The sequence below is a fragment of the Tinamus guttatus genome, unplaced genomic scaffold (assembly GCF_059628265.1).
Source record: "Tinamus guttatus ecotype Peru unplaced genomic scaffold, ASM5962826v1 Tinamus_guttatus_pri_ptg000150l, whole genome shotgun sequence".
NCBI classification, from domain to species: domain Eukaryota; kingdom Metazoa; phylum Chordata; class Aves; order Tinamiformes; family Tinamidae; genus Tinamus; species Tinamus guttatus.
In genome coordinates this window covers 12,004,945-12,020,221 of record NW_028288684.1, presented here as the reverse complement: position 1 = coordinate 12,020,221, position 15,277 = coordinate 12,004,945, and the positions used below count along the sequence as shown (strand labels likewise).

At 36.5% G+C, this 15,277-nt stretch overlaps 1 protein-coding gene across 2 annotated transcripts; it reads right to left on the bottom strand.

Annotated features, from left to right (window-relative positions):
• Positions 1–1,792: 1,792 nt before the first annotated feature.
• Positions 1,793–15,273, bottom strand: KBTBD3 (kelch repeat and BTB domain containing 3). 2 transcript variants are annotated; one of them, XM_088522339.1, is made up of 3 exons: positions 15,227–15,273; positions 6,514–6,765; positions 1,793–3,485 (listed from the first exon to the last, which is right to left on the bottom strand). In XM_088522339.1, exons 2-3 carry the CDS (start codon positions 6,735–6,737, stop codon positions 1,865–1,867), a joined length of 1,845 nt encoding a protein of 614 aa, XP_088378465.1. In that variant the 5' UTR covers positions 6,738–6,765; positions 15,227–15,273; the 3' UTR covers positions 1,793–1,864. The 2 variants fall into 2 exon arrangements, with proteins under 2 accessions (XP_088378465.1, XP_088378466.1); XM_088522340.1 differs by lacking the exon at positions 15,227–15,273 and adding an exon at positions 7,999–8,139.
• Between the last annotated feature and the right edge of the window lie 4 nt (positions 15,274–15,277).

Genomic DNA, 15,277 nt, shown 5'->3' with positions numbered 1-15,277 from the left:
TATTTGTGTTTTGGTATAAAAGTGCTTGCATTTCAGCGTGATGATTGTGTAGTTTTCCTGGCTAAATAAAGTTATAATTTGAAAATTCGCTATGAAAATAGCAAAATAAATGTAGAGGTTCCCTGCAATCCAAACACAACAAGCTGTTTACTTCTACAGAACAAACACATTTTAATACATCTTAATTATGATGTGTGTGGGGTTTATTCTATTAACATGATCCTCAAATGTGCATAATTTACATGTTACCTAACTTTGTAAAGATATCTGTTAGCAAATTATAAAATTAATTACAGGATCAAAGCTTTCCATTGCTTAGTCTTTGAAATAGAAATATATCACTGTAAGATACTAAGCTTTAAGTTTCAGTACTGAGATTGACTTTTGCAAATATAGATGCAGTAGTGCCATGATGATTAAATTACTATGTTTATCTTACACTACGTGAAAGATGTTTCAGACACCTTGCTGAAGTTTGGTCATTTTTTAAACTACTTGGAAATGAAATGCTCAGTATTGTTCTGTCTGTCATAATATAACTTCACTGTCTTGGAAATATTTTATATTGAACATAAGGGCTCCCAAAATTTTATTCAGATATCTGGAAAGAAATACAATTCCCAGGCTGTGAAAGACTACAAAATAAATTTATAAAACTAGCTAATTACAGTATCTTTCAGTCAGAAATGTGTCCCATGTGGATGCATGAGATCAAGTTTAACTTATGACATATGCCAAAGGGAATATTAATACTAAAAAATCTGTGACAATTTAAACATTACAATAGACTACTGATTTTTTTTAAGAAATATATTGTGTATTTTTTCCCATGTAATATTTTTACACTTAAAATTACTATGAAGTACAAGATGAAAGTGTTTTAATTAATTTAAACTACTGCATACATTAAAGGAATTATTTCACTTCAGGAATCCTTTTGACTTGAAACGTGGGGATTTGTTTTTGTAAGTTAGTATTTTATGTGTGATAAGATGCAAAATTTTCCTGGAATTAACCGGGGCAACAACTCAACCTGGTATTACTGCAATAAGCAGCCTTGTGGCTTTAGTAGATAGCACTGTAGCCTTAGGAGATGGAAGACTTCTGCCAGGAAACAGCCCAAAATGTTTTGTTCTTTCAGCTTAGCTGCAGTTAACACCATGACAGAGGTGACCATCTGTACAGTGAAGTTACTGCATGACTCATCCACCCTGTAGAAATCCTCTCCCCACTGCAAAAATGTTTTCAGAGGTTGTCTTGCCACAGCCATGTGATGAAAACAAAGTATAGCTGCTACTAAGGCACAAGGACAGAGAAAACGTGGTCAAACTGCAAAGCTGAAATAAGGTATAGCAATTATCAGTCTTAATTAGATACCTAGATTTAATGCTGTCAAGGTCTCTTTGGCTTTTGCCTCTGCTAAGGTTGTTCTAAAATGACAATGAATTCCTCTATCAGGTTTATGATACAAAAAAAAAACCTAGAGAAAACTAATTCAGAAGATTTACTTTAAACTTCAGTTACATAGAGAAAACAGGATCACAAGCTCAGCAAGTTTTCTGCTGGGTTACCTGTGAAAATTGCAGAAATAACAGGCAAAAAAAAAAAAAAAAAAAAAAGGCAAAGTCCTTATGACTCTACTTTTTCTGAAAGTAATGGCATTTTGCTATTTATTCGGATAATTACAGAAAACACAAAAAACTAGTATTTATAATGACTAGTATGAATGATAGTTTTATGGACCCTTTCAAACAGTTCCATAGTATATAATTTAAACTGAAGAAAAAAAAAATTCAGCAAATTAGTAGCTAAAAGTCTTTTCTAAAACTTGTGCATTTAAATAGATTCTTTTGACTGACGCGTTTCAAAACTCTCCAGAGCATATTGTCATTACAGATGACCAGGGGTCCCTATACTTATTAAACTGAATAACCTGACAGTAAAACTCAGTTAAGGCTCTTGGCATTGGTGATACTTCTTCCCACTCAGATCTACTACTGTGGTAGACTTGAACTTCATCTGTAATTTCTTCTGGAGCATAATCACCACCTAATATATAAATTTTATCTTCTGTTCCAACGGCCCCTGCATTAAATCCAGCACATTCAAAAGATCCTTCCCCTTTCCAAACACAGGTTTCTGGGCAAAAACTGTATACCTTGTAGGTGGAAAGATCACATATATACAACGTGCAATTCACTGGAACAGCTTTGATTAAAGTTGCATGGAAAAATTGTCCAAATTCTGCTACAAGCTCAGACCACTGATCAGTCATAGCATTGTACTTAAAGAAACAATCAAGAGATGGATTAAAGGCATCAGTAATCTCTACTTCTGAGCCAAGCACATAAATTATATTCTGACATGCACTTGCTTCTGGATAGTAGATACCTCTTGGTAATTGGCTTACAGATTTCCAATCTTTGGAAAGAGGATCATAAGATTCTACATCCAAAAGACTTCGGGTTTCTTGAGCTCCTCTGGTCTTTCCACCTATTACAAACAACTGATTCAAGGTTACAACGGATGTGTGCATTGTCCTTGGTTTTTTCATAGCTGACACTACGGAGAACTCGTTCTTGACTGGACAGTAGCACCAGGTTTGGTCAGTGGCGTCATGGAATGGCTCAGCAATATGAAGCCTGACTGTCCTATAACAATTCCCTTTGCATCCTCCAGTTATAAATATTTTTTCTCCATAACTAGATAAACTTGACCCTGGAAGATCAATCATATGTGTATGTGGTAGTTCTTTCCATTTATCTGTTTTGATGTTGTAGCAAAACGTATGTCTGTTTTCTCCATCTTCGTCAGTTTTATGAACAAATATATATTTTTCTGTTGTTGAAGGACGCGCATCTGGAAACAGTCCGCTGAAGTTCTGCACGCTTTCAACTGCATCACTGATTATTACAGAGCAATTAGCGCTCTTCAGTAACTGTTCTTCAGACAGCAGGAAGTCCTGCAAAGTCTTTTCAGGTAACTGATGCAGTCTCACTTTTTTAATCAAATGAGCCAAATATTTCTGTCGTGTTTCTAAGTTATGTTTGGTCCACTGAAGGACAGCTTTCAACACTGATTCCTCCTCAGGAACATTAAGTTCATCAGCCTCAAGACATTTTTGCAATATCTCGAAATTCATCTCCAAAAAATCACTTGATCTGAGGAGCAAGGAAAAGTGGTGCTGTACAAAATCTAATGCATGATCAAATAAACGGATGGAACCGTAACTTTCTGATAGGGAAAGCAACTGTAAACAATTCACGAGATCAATACTTTTTATTAGAAAGTCACTGCAAGCTTTGGAAAGGAGTGAAACCTGAAGGAATGATGACAGCTGGAAGAGCATTTCCACATTATCATTTGTTATCTCTGTTTTTCCTGTGTAAGCATAATCAAGAAAAGCTCTCACTGCCTTGGGTGATAGATTACTAATAGTGACATTGCCATCATCTCGTTCTTTCATATTAACTTCAAACAGCGCTCTGTGAATAAAATATAAAAGATATACACACAAATTAAAGACCATATGTAGTTTATCTAGCAAATACGAGGAAAAAACACTGATGTGAGAGGGAGGAGAAAAACTGGATGGTATATGAAGGCACTGTGGTGGATAAGCTTTATAGGGCTAAAACGTTAAAACTCAAAGTTAAAAGCAATATGTATGTTTTATGTGGCAGATAAAAAATGGTGCCCAGAGCCTATTCAAAATGATGGCTCATAAAAATTATATTGGTAGCTGTGTTTTCCATGGATTTGCAGGGAGGGGGACGATTTTCAAGGAGGTTTCAAGATGAAAGAAAATGTGAAATTGTTAGGGGCATCGTGAGTCTCAACAGTTTGAGAAGAAATACTGATAAAAGAAATACAGTAAAAAAGCCCTTCCAACGTAGGTTATGCATTGGGGATGGATACAGGTTAAAAAACAGGCCTTCCAAATTACAGGCTGGAACAATGGGCAGGGTGCATGGTGGGTGCAGTCTCCAGCTATAAATGTGGGCAAAGGAAATGAAAGAGGAATTAAAAAAGAGGAAATGATTCTTCTTTTAGAGTTGACAAAGATGTGTACTGGCAAACATCAGAAAAAACATATGGTTTTGATGTAGGACTGGGTGATATAATGAATCTTGCACAAAAAATATTGTGACTGAACACAGAGAGATGATGGTTGAAATTGTGGAACAAACATCAGTAACCAATAGGTTTGTGCAAATTTTATTGCAGCTTTGACTGCTTTATTACTAAATAGTATTTAACTATCGTAAACAATCTAACACAGTGAACATAAAATAATTAAGGGTTTGCCAGCCAGCAAGTGGTGGCAACAGAATATTGCTGCTGTTTCACTTTCCCTGACTTCCACAGCCCACGTGTGATGCTGTGACAGCAACGGCTCCTGAATTGGACAAAAGATGATAGTGGAGAAAGGAGGTATGCAAATGATTCCAAACACTGAATATATAATCTGGACTTTTAATATATCAGAAGTAGTTCCTATTAAGAATAGTATTATATCACAGTTCTGTTAAACGAGTAGTATCGGTTTGTAATTTTTAAAATCCTGTACTTTGACAAGGTCAAGGAAAAGGTTCAGTGTAAGGCATTTTCTTTGAGAAGTAAACGGCAAGAAAAGTTGAATTCATCTGACCTCTTGCACAAATAGGTAAAATGATACAAAAAACTTACATCTCAAAGATCTCTTTGCATATTCAAATACTTGATCTTTAGAAAAGGATTTTTTTTAAAAAAATCCCTTTAATACAATGTCTGAATGATAAAATGAAATGAAAAGGATGTAGAATGCTTAGGAAATACATTGAAACTGCATTTATAGGCTATAGTAACAAAAGAATATTATCAGGAGAAGGGCAAGCTAGGAAAGACTTTTGATTCTGAAAGGTAACAAGAACATAGCAAATTGTTGCTGAATCACAGCTTTACACAATCTAAATCTGAGAGAAGCCCAAGGCCAAGAAAGAAAACATTTTTTAAAAAAAAAATTATCTAGTGGACCTAGGTGCTTTTTCTTCCCTGAAGATAATTTGCTATCTTCCCTGAAGACAATACCTAGACCTTGCATTCCAGGACAACTTAGGAATTTGATGGCTGTTTTTATCAACTGTTCAATGCAGAGGGGTCTCTCCTGGCAAACTTAACCTGGAGAGGTATTGAAAATGCCACATATGTTATCATGTGCTTAACTTCAATTCTAAAACATACCACAGGAACCAATTTCATACTAGCATTCTTTCTACCACAATGTCTCCTACGGAAAGGTGGCTTTATGGTGTCAAACAGTAAATGCTTGAAATTTTAGTAGTTCTGTGTGTAGAAGCAAAACCGAATCTACTGCTGCAGCGGAGAAGCAATTCATATCATTTGCATGTCTGCTTTTGTTAGTGGTCCTTAAAAAGAAAGAATTCAAAATCACTAGCAGAAAAAACATACTAAGAGGATTTCATATTGGTTATGAAAGGCACTACATTCTTTCAGCTTTCAGTATTTTCCCTTATTAAGGAAGTAATACCTATTTATATTTACTTCCCAGTAGCTTCAATGCTGCAGATTGCATGTGCAGCTGTCCTACAAGCTGCTGCATAAAACCAAAGAGTGATAGAAGTAATCTTCCCAAAGCAGTTGCTGCAATTAATGTTCTGATGGACTACTTTTTTGGTATTTTTTTTCTTATGGAAAGTTGAAATAAGAATTTGTTTTCAATTAAAGCTAGAAGGAGACACACCAAGTATCTATTTCAGTATGGATTTGCAAATCTGAGCCTTACTGAAGAAAGAAGGTTCTCAATAAATTATTGTAAAATGACAAAATCCTATATGCAAATGATCTATCTGTTCTTTAAGAATGGATTCAAATATTTAAAGGCAAGATCACAGATCTATTCTACATTCTCTTAAGATAAACTACACTATACTGATTACTCATCTCAAACAAAAAGTCTCTCTCAAAAAGTGTGTATAATTTATGTACAATAATTCCAAATAACATAACCATGCAAGATGCATTCCTAATCAGCCTGATAATATTTCAAAATATAAATGTGTCAGAGTACAGAGGCTGCCCCACAGAAAGTCAAACAATATTTTTGTAGACCCTCAAGTACAAATACAGGCAACAGATAAAGACTTGGAGATGCACAAATTGTGTCAATTCTACCGAAGAGTGGAATCATGCAGTTACGGTTTTGTATTTGTATTTCAGAGTAACAGACTGCTGTTTGAATCTCGAATTCATAGGATCTTTGCATCACTTCAGAATTACAAGCAGGTTTACCTGGGGTATGATTAGACATCTAGCATGGCATGTTTTTTTTTTTTTTTCTTTTTTAACCATCCCTTAGATGATGTTTGGCCCCTTTGCTCAAAACTTGGAGGACATACATTAGTTGTAATAATTTATTTATAATTTTTTGTAATTATATTCCTTCCTTCCTTCCCTTCTTCCCAGAGGGCTTATAAGCCATTTCCCGCAAACTCATGCCAGAAGCAGGTTTACCTGAAAAAATCACTGCATGCTGCCAGTACACAACGATGACAAGGAATTATTTCATCTTTCACAACAATTTTAAAGTCAAAAAATATATTTTGTTCTCTGAACTTTTGTAGTACTTTTAGAATTTGTTGTCCATGACCTTCAGCCACTAAGGAGTTGATTTTACTTTCAGAAACAGAAATTCCATTGCAAATAGGTCTGCTAATGTAATCCCGTTGATTGGCCATGTTTTCTTCAATCAATCTATTCCTGAAACTGAAATAAAAAAATAATAAGTAATGGATTTTACAGTCTTACTACATTAAAAAACAAAGGCATAAAATAAATTTCTAGCACTGAATTTGGCTTGTAAATCCCAGGCACAGTTCTAAATTTCTTTTATTCAGTGACTCTTACACTGAATTTAATTTGCTTTTAATACTTTTCAAATACTTTGTATATGCTTTGCAAAGTATGCACTGCATACTTATGAAAAGTAAAATAAGCGATACATATCAGAGCAGCTCTAAAAATAGTACCCACCTGTAGTATTTTTTTTTCCTCTTTTTTTTTTTTCTCTTACTCGATAGACTCGGTGAAAAACATACCAAGGAGTTTATTACAGATTTTAATGATAATTGGAAAAGAAGACTAGTGCCAGACTTATACCACCCAGAACCCCAAATTTTTCCAATTTTTCATAAAATGAAGATGGAAAATAAAAGTTTACATATTTTTAAATTTCAAATGGCTCATCTGCACATTACAAACGTATAAATTCAAAGCAGACCAGTGGTCTCTCTAGAGTTTACAGTCCAAGAGAAATATAAATGTTATGAGCTGGTCTAGACTTTTTGCTATCTGGCTTTTCATTCTGCAGTTCAAACTAAAAATATGGAATCAAACAAGCACCAAAAGCCTGGCCTAATCACAGAGTTGCTGAGGTTTGCCAAGTGCAGTCATTTAAAGACAGTTTAGTTATGATGTGACTGAGTGCTTAGTCAATTTATACTGATTTTACCCTACAACGCTAATATTATAGGTGAAGTTGTATGTTTGCTTACAGCTTATGCTGCTACTCTGCAAAAATGCTTTGTTTACAATGGCTTAAAATAATTTGCTTCAGAACTTACTAAAATTTAAGACGATGAAGTCTCTGTAGACAAGTTTTTCTGGTCAAAACCCTATACTGAAGTGTACAGTTTGTAAAGCTAGTTGGGCTTGACTATTTTTGAACTAAAAATATTTTACTATATGTTGACAACATAAAGAAGTTTTAAATATACTTTATTTCCTCCTGTTTTAAGATCTACTTATACTGCTATAGATGTATAAGCTAGCCTTACTGCAAGTTTGACTCCGAAATGTCGATTTTAAAGCTAAGGAAGCATGCTAAGATGTTTCTATTGCAGGATTCTGTGTGAGGCTTCCACAACTCCAATTCCAATTAGCAACAGATACCGGCCCCCAGGAATTGACAAAAGAGGGGTAAAAAATTCCAATCCAAACCTGGAAACAAAAATAATTGATTTTGTGTTTCAATTTGGTGCAAAGGCTTATCTGGTGATATATTCAGAGCAAGCTAAGCCATCAGGCAGTCTTCTTCATGGGAGGTACTTTCATAGCAGACTGATCTATATTTTTATCTAGTCAGGTAGCTCCAGCCACAAATAGACCTCCACGTCTCCTGGAATAGAAGAGATCCATTGATCTTGCTCCCAGCACTGGCACCCTTGGAGCGGGCATCTTCTCCTTCCCATGGCCAGACAATCTCACGTATTCTCTCTTTCCATTCTAAGCCTGAGGAACTAGGAAAATACAGAAGAACAAGACCACCATTTATTCTGATAATGAATGGCCTCATAAACCCCCTTTTCATCAATCATACAACCTTCTTTTTATGCCAGAGTTTTCTAGAATACCTTTTTTCCCCCTCTGAACTTAATAATCTTTTCCTCAAAAGATGGACTCAAAAGCAGAATTGTTTCAATAAAATTATATTTTCCATGTTTGTAGGTAAATTTCAAGGTTTACTTAGCATCATGTAAAGTAAAACTTCTTCTAAAGGAAATGACAACATTTTCATAAAGTTCTGGAATTGAAAATAGACACTAGACACGTTTCTACTATTCCATGTAATTGCTACAGCAAGCTCTGACCTACTTCTGTAGGTAAGATACAAGGATAAGGGTTATTAAAATCAGTAATAAATGCAGAAACATCTCATGACATCAAGTCCATCTCTGGATGATTATGTAATCACATAATTGCTTTCACAAAAGCAAACTAGATCTAACAATGGTACGTTCTTTACCACCACTACTGAAAGACTATCCCAACACGTTGGCATCAAGACTACAATTACACATAATAAATGCTTATATATATACACTTGCTCCTCTGTTAAAACTCTCCATTGATTATTTTAGTGTTTATTTGCTTTTGATTATTGATAATGATCATATCCTCTTTCAGCTTTTATCACAAGTTAAGAAACTGTCAACCTTCTTGAGCTCCAATTTTAAGACTGAATGTCCTCCTGCTTCTCAGCATTCTCTTCATCCATTCCAATTTGAGCTCATTTTTCTTCCACTGGTGTCCAATTTACTGTATAATATTATGGTTAAGGTCTTATCTGTCTCACAATGCAATGTAGCTATTTTTCTGCCTTCAATGAAAATACTTTTCACAGTATTTCCATTAAACTGATTTTAAATTTTGCTTCTCATTCATCTTGTGATCAACTACATGTTTATACTTTTTTCAGTTATTTCCAGTCATAACTGACTCACCATAAAAGCTGACTTGCTATTATTTTTTAAAGCCAAGATTCATCCTACCAGCTCATCTCCTGTAAGCTTCTACTAGTAGCTAGAGAGAGAAAGCAGCACTTTCTTGTAGGAAAAATAATCACAGCGAAGAACAAAGACCTTACACAGGAATTTCTCTATGGATACACAAATGTGCATAGCACTAGGTTCTTCCAATTTTCACTGCAACTAGCAGCCTATAAATTGGATATAATAAATACAAGCCTAAGTGTCTAATATTTCTGATATTTACTGCTCCAATTCATGGGTCATCCAGTGCAGGAAAAGAATCTCATCTCCCTTGTAGCTGTCTTATCCGATAAGGCTGAAACTGATTTTCGAATGTGTTGGATCTGTAGATCAGTTTAAAATCCAACCAGAACACCTTAACAATTTAGCTAAACAATAATATATTAAAACAAGGCCAACTAGTATTTATAAGTATTTCATGCTTGTTTCTACAAAGGCATATGAATTAGTCAATAGCTATAATTAAATTTATAAATATTTTATTAAGTTAGTGACAAAACCATAATAATCATCGTCAGTGCTGACATACGCTGCTTAGGTCTGGAGTTCTGGAAAACTGAGCAATGAATCTCCTCATATTTGTTCCATTTATTCCCACAGGATTCCAACAAACAAGTGTATCTGGAATACTGAGAAGCAAACTCCAGTAGGTGGTTCATTACACTTAAGGGTGTATAAATGTTATAGCACATAGTAATGACGCTCACGTTTAGGCTGCAGTGTGCCACACAGCTGCTTATCAAGGCACACAGAAGCTACATGCTCTAACTCTTCTCCATGGTGTGACATGCTGGGCACTTGTCATGTACGCTAATGTCCCAACATCTCCTTCATGTGACCATGGATCCAAGAGCACTGGCACATTCAATGTCATTGGGTACTTCCTGCTGTCGGATCAAATTTGCTCTCTACTGTGACCGAATTCAGGTACCCCATCACCGGGCAAAGCTCATGGCTGTTCACGTACTGAACATTCACATATGCCTTATACTGACAAATGACTGCGCTTTGGTCATATGGTCTATGCATAACTGGTCACAGGACTGAGTATACTTACAGCATCACCCTCCAAAAAGGGAAAGGAGGGACAGACTGCAGGCTACTGGAGTAGTTCGGCCAGTTGCCATACGGACTTCTTACTCGAGACACCCTGACCCAAGAAGGAATGGCGGCGGGTTGCTGCTGTCTGGGTTCGCACTCGTGGGCTAATACATTTTAATTTAAAGTTAATATAACTTCACTCTTTGTCTGCTTGAAAGTCACTAAATAAGCTGTTCACTCAGTCTGGGTCTTTTCCAAGGGGACAAGGGAAAGAGCAATCTGGAGCATAATGAGCTCCTTGACCCACATGCCAGGTACGCACACAGAAAGGAACGAGGTGTCCATGGTCAAAACATGGTACATGTACATCCCCATTCCTGCTGGTGACAAGCTACAAGAAAGTGCCAGTTGTGTATCATTTGGCACCACTGAGAATCCTTCTTAGATGCACTTATCCTTTTTTTTGTTTGTTTTTTAGAACTCTGTTATTTATCTATTTTTAGTTTTCCCTGGAAAGCCCAGCTGCCCTTTAGAGTAGCTATTTTATACCCTGGGTATTCACAGAATCCTAGATATTATCCTAAAAGATTGTAAACAGAGCATACCATTAGACTTGCATAGGAAGGAAGCTCCAAAAACATCCAAAACAGTCACTTCCAGAAAATACACACCAGCCATACACTACAGTCACACGTACTGCAATAGGCCTCCTAGAAATGGTGTTACAATCCTTTCCACCAGGTTTTAAACAGTTAAACAATAAACAAATAAAGCAAAGCAATTGCAGAATAAACCTTGATCAGAGATGAACTTTTGTGTGCAGCGCATAGTGCAGCTCTCAAGAGAGCATCGATCAAAATACAATGCATATATATTTTTATATATTTACGCTGAAAAGGTTTTGCTAAACCAGTGACTTCTTATAGACTCTTACATGCTGGGAGCAACAAATAAAATGCTTAAAGAAATTTGATTGCACTAATGAAGTTGAGAATTATGTAAGATTTGCAATTCTAAGTGAATTAAAAAGAAAAGTTTATGAAAAGGGAAAGCCCACGTACTAGTAAGGTAAGAATGGAACATGAACACCCAGATGAGGACCAAGGTGCAGAGTGATAGTGGAGAAGACTTACACCAAGTTGTTTTGATCACTGCATAATAGTAAGACAAAATTACTATTTTTGTTTGTGACTTTGCAGTAGCTTAGAGGATGTTTTGTGACAGTACCCTGTCATGGGTATACATAAGTAAACACCTTGTCAGAAAAAGCATGTTAGTGCTGTGCCTGCCTGACAATAAACATGACAGAACCTCTGTCACTGGACTGAATCCAAGATAGTTCAACAGTCACAAGTCTTACTTGAATTATTTATACAGTTGCACATTACAGATAACATTCTGTGTGTACCCAGAATCTCTTTTACTAATGCAGCTGTCAAAAAACTAAAACAATTTTTATTTGGTATTTAATATTAACACAGAACTGTAAAACAGTCTTTATCCGTATTATCTCAATGTACAATATAACTCCATCAGCACTCTCAGATCAGCACTCTCTTACCACAACCACAAAAAAACTATTAATTCTTAATAGTTTTCAGCAGATATCTGAAAACACCAACATTCACAGAGCAAGGATATTCTTAAGAGAAACCTTAAATGTTGATATTTTACAGAACACATTATGTACTTACGAAGAAAGAATTAAGTCTAAAGAGGATAAAGAAATTTTATACGTTTCTCTAGGAAGATTTGATTTTTTTTTAATACAAATTTTTACTATGCAATAGATGTAATTAATGAGAAGATAGTTTAAAAAATTACAACCGCTTTATTGCGGTAGGAATTAGAAAACTATAAAATCCTGAGAGGCTCACCTCATCAGTTTCAACATTTTAAAATTTAATATTAAAAACAATATTATAATATTCAGCATACTATATACCTATCAAGATGACTTGTTATTTTTTCACTTCTATGCATAACCAATTCAAAGGAGAAATTAGCACTTCTTTTGTCTTTTTTTTTTTTTAAGGGAGTAAATTAACTCTAAAAGTTTAAAATCTGGTTTTGGTAAACTTCTGCCATAAAAATTGGCTGATTCAAATAAACTCAAGCTTTACAGAATTATGCTTCCAAACCATCAAGGACTTAAGCACATCCAATTCCATGTGCATGGCCTGCAATTAGACAATTCACTTGTGTAATGCTAGGCATGTGTTCATGTTCTCACAAAAAATAAATTGAAACCCTGCAATAAGAGGGAATTTTACTCATCATGATGTCAGCTTCTTCTTTTGTGGGATAAAGAGAACATTTTTTCATGTATTTTATGAAGTCTAAGCTAATTTCTGTTATGGCAAAAACAGCAGAAAAATATGTAAGTTTGAGTTCCTCATTACACCTCTAATTTAACAGCTTTTAGCAAGATGATGATGCATCTAAAGGATTAGGTGCCACTTTTGACTGCTGATTCAAAAAGCACAAATAGATTGAAACATAATTTAGCTATTAATACAGAGGAACACCTATTTGAAGGTTCTGTGCATCTATACTGTATAATTGCTTTGCTTCAGGTGTCCTAAAACTCAACTGGAACACCTGAAATGATGTTCTTAATCGTAAGTAAAACTGGATGACAAACAGGTGCATAGAGATTTAAGTGGATGACTAATATCACAGAATAACAGGGAATTAGAAACTCTTGTCTGGAAAGTACAGTACATCTCAGTCTTACAACTTTTTCATCAACAGCTCAACTTCATAGAAAATTCATCTTCATCCAATCATTTTCATTCCATCAAAAAAGCTCCACGTGACATTTTGAGACATTTAATCCAGAAATCCAGCATTTATCAGTAATACATGTTGAGACAGTATTATTAAAAGGAAAGGTGACACAGATACTTTAAAACTTTGAATTTTTTTTATGAGTTATTGAAAAAAAAAAAAGCCCTAAACCAACATGGTATGAAGCAGTGAAATGGCACAGGCTCCTGGAGGTATTCCAACAAGGCAAGATCCACCACAAGCACCATCAAGACATATAAAACAATCAGTTAGAACTCGGATTGACTGGACTTTATCCTAAAGCTAAATTTCTCAAATTCATCATCTTTTGGAAATTATTTTAAGTAAAAGTTTAAGAATTTTTCATTTTCATTCTCACACACAACTGGAATTGAAATGCCATGCTCCACTTGTATCTCTAACAAAAATAACGACTGCATATTCTGCAAATTACTGTTTTACCAGGTTTTCTAGTCTTTAATTTCTATATGATTTAAGTGTTTTTAAAAAATGCATGCAATATTGAACTTCTTCATAGTGTGTTTTACTTAAAACTGAAATGTAGATTTATGCTGATTATTCTCATAATTATATTGTGCAAGTATAAATATATAATTATATAATTATGCATATAATTGTATAAGGCACATTGAACCTCAGTTTGCATCTGCACTTGATGCTTATTCTCTAAAATTTTGAATAAATCCACTACTGAAAAAAATGGTTACTCTAGTTGGAAAATACAAACAAGGCAAACCTATTAAATCTCACTTTTGGGAAACTACATAGGCCCCTGTATTCCATTGTGATTGTCATGTACTATTAAGTTTAGATATGACCTCAATTTCTTCTTTAAAGTAAACAGAATACAACACTGGAAATATAAGCCTCTACTACAAACTGATATGGTTGAATAACAATTTACTTTTTTTCTGGCTCTACTAAATCCTCCTATGCTGTCATTTAACTTTGTGCCCGTTTTGGGGTAAGGCGTAAGAGACAATGTAACAAACCTCACTTGCCTAAAACCAGAAGAAAAATAAGAATCATACATATGTTTATATATATATATATATAGAACTAATTACTCTTGCTGGCACTATGTGCCCCAAATGTTATTTCTCTGTTTAAAATATTTTGCAAATGCAGTTTTTCTTCATATCGAAAGTTAAAATTGAGTCTTATTCTAGATAGAAAGTTCTTCTAGCCTGCTAGTCCGTGAGGAAACTTTTCACACATTTTTCACATTAATATGGATTTGAAGTGCTAAAGCATGACCACAGGGCCACATTGTAAAAATGAAATAATATAATTTGGAAAAAAAATGTGCATGGTCAATGAAGAAAAGTTAAACATTGTATCTTTCTAAAACATCAAATAGCAAGATAGCTCTGAAATTTCCAAATAGATGTGAAACGCTTAGCCATGGCCCAAGTTCAACAAAAGTATTTCGCCAGGTGACGAAAAGGCGTAACGGACACAACCCACGCGCGCCAGGCGCACGAGCAGCAACGCCCGCGCCGCTAGGCGGCGACAGCGGCCCGGGAAAGGGGCGCGGAGCCGCCGCCACCAGCACAGGCACCGGGAGGCGCTGCCACTTGCAGCTGTTGACGAGTGACGTCAGTGAGTAACGGCACCGCCCAAGGAGGGACAAGCGCTCGGGTGTGAACTCGGCCCTTTGGGCACAGTGAAATCACACGGTCCAACCACCAACCCCCGCCAGGGCGACGATAACAAGGCCCGGGCCCGGCCGCGGCTCCCGCCAGCCCTAGGGCAGCGACCAAGCGCCGCGACCGCCGCCATCTTCCCGCCCCGTCGGGCGGCACCGGGCACGGGCGTCAACGCCGCTACTGCGCATGCCCGCGCGCCCGCGCATGCGCCCCGCGCGCCCTGCGTTCATTCTCAAGGGAGGCTGATGCTGAGGCGAGCGGCAGGAGCTGCCTAGCGCCGCCCGCCCCACTTAGCCCCGGTTCAGGGCAGCCCTGGGACGGAGCTCGTTCCGTCCCCGCCGCCGCTCTGCAGCTGGCCCGCCCGGCTAGCGCTCTCTCCGCACAGCGCGCACCCACCTGCAGCCAACACCCGCAGCTCACCCAACCGTCTGGCCCACCCTCTGCAGA

Excerpts from the sequence above, each read along its gene's own strand:
- KBTBD3 (XM_088522339.1), bottom strand. The coding sequence starts at position 6,737 with ATGGCCAATCAACGGGATTACATTAGCAGACCTATTTGCAATGGAATT. Across the intron at positions 3,486-6,513 it reads GCATGCAGTGATTTTTTCAG|AGCGCTGTTTGAAGTTAATA; the intron begins GTAAACCTGCTT and ends TTTTATTCACAG.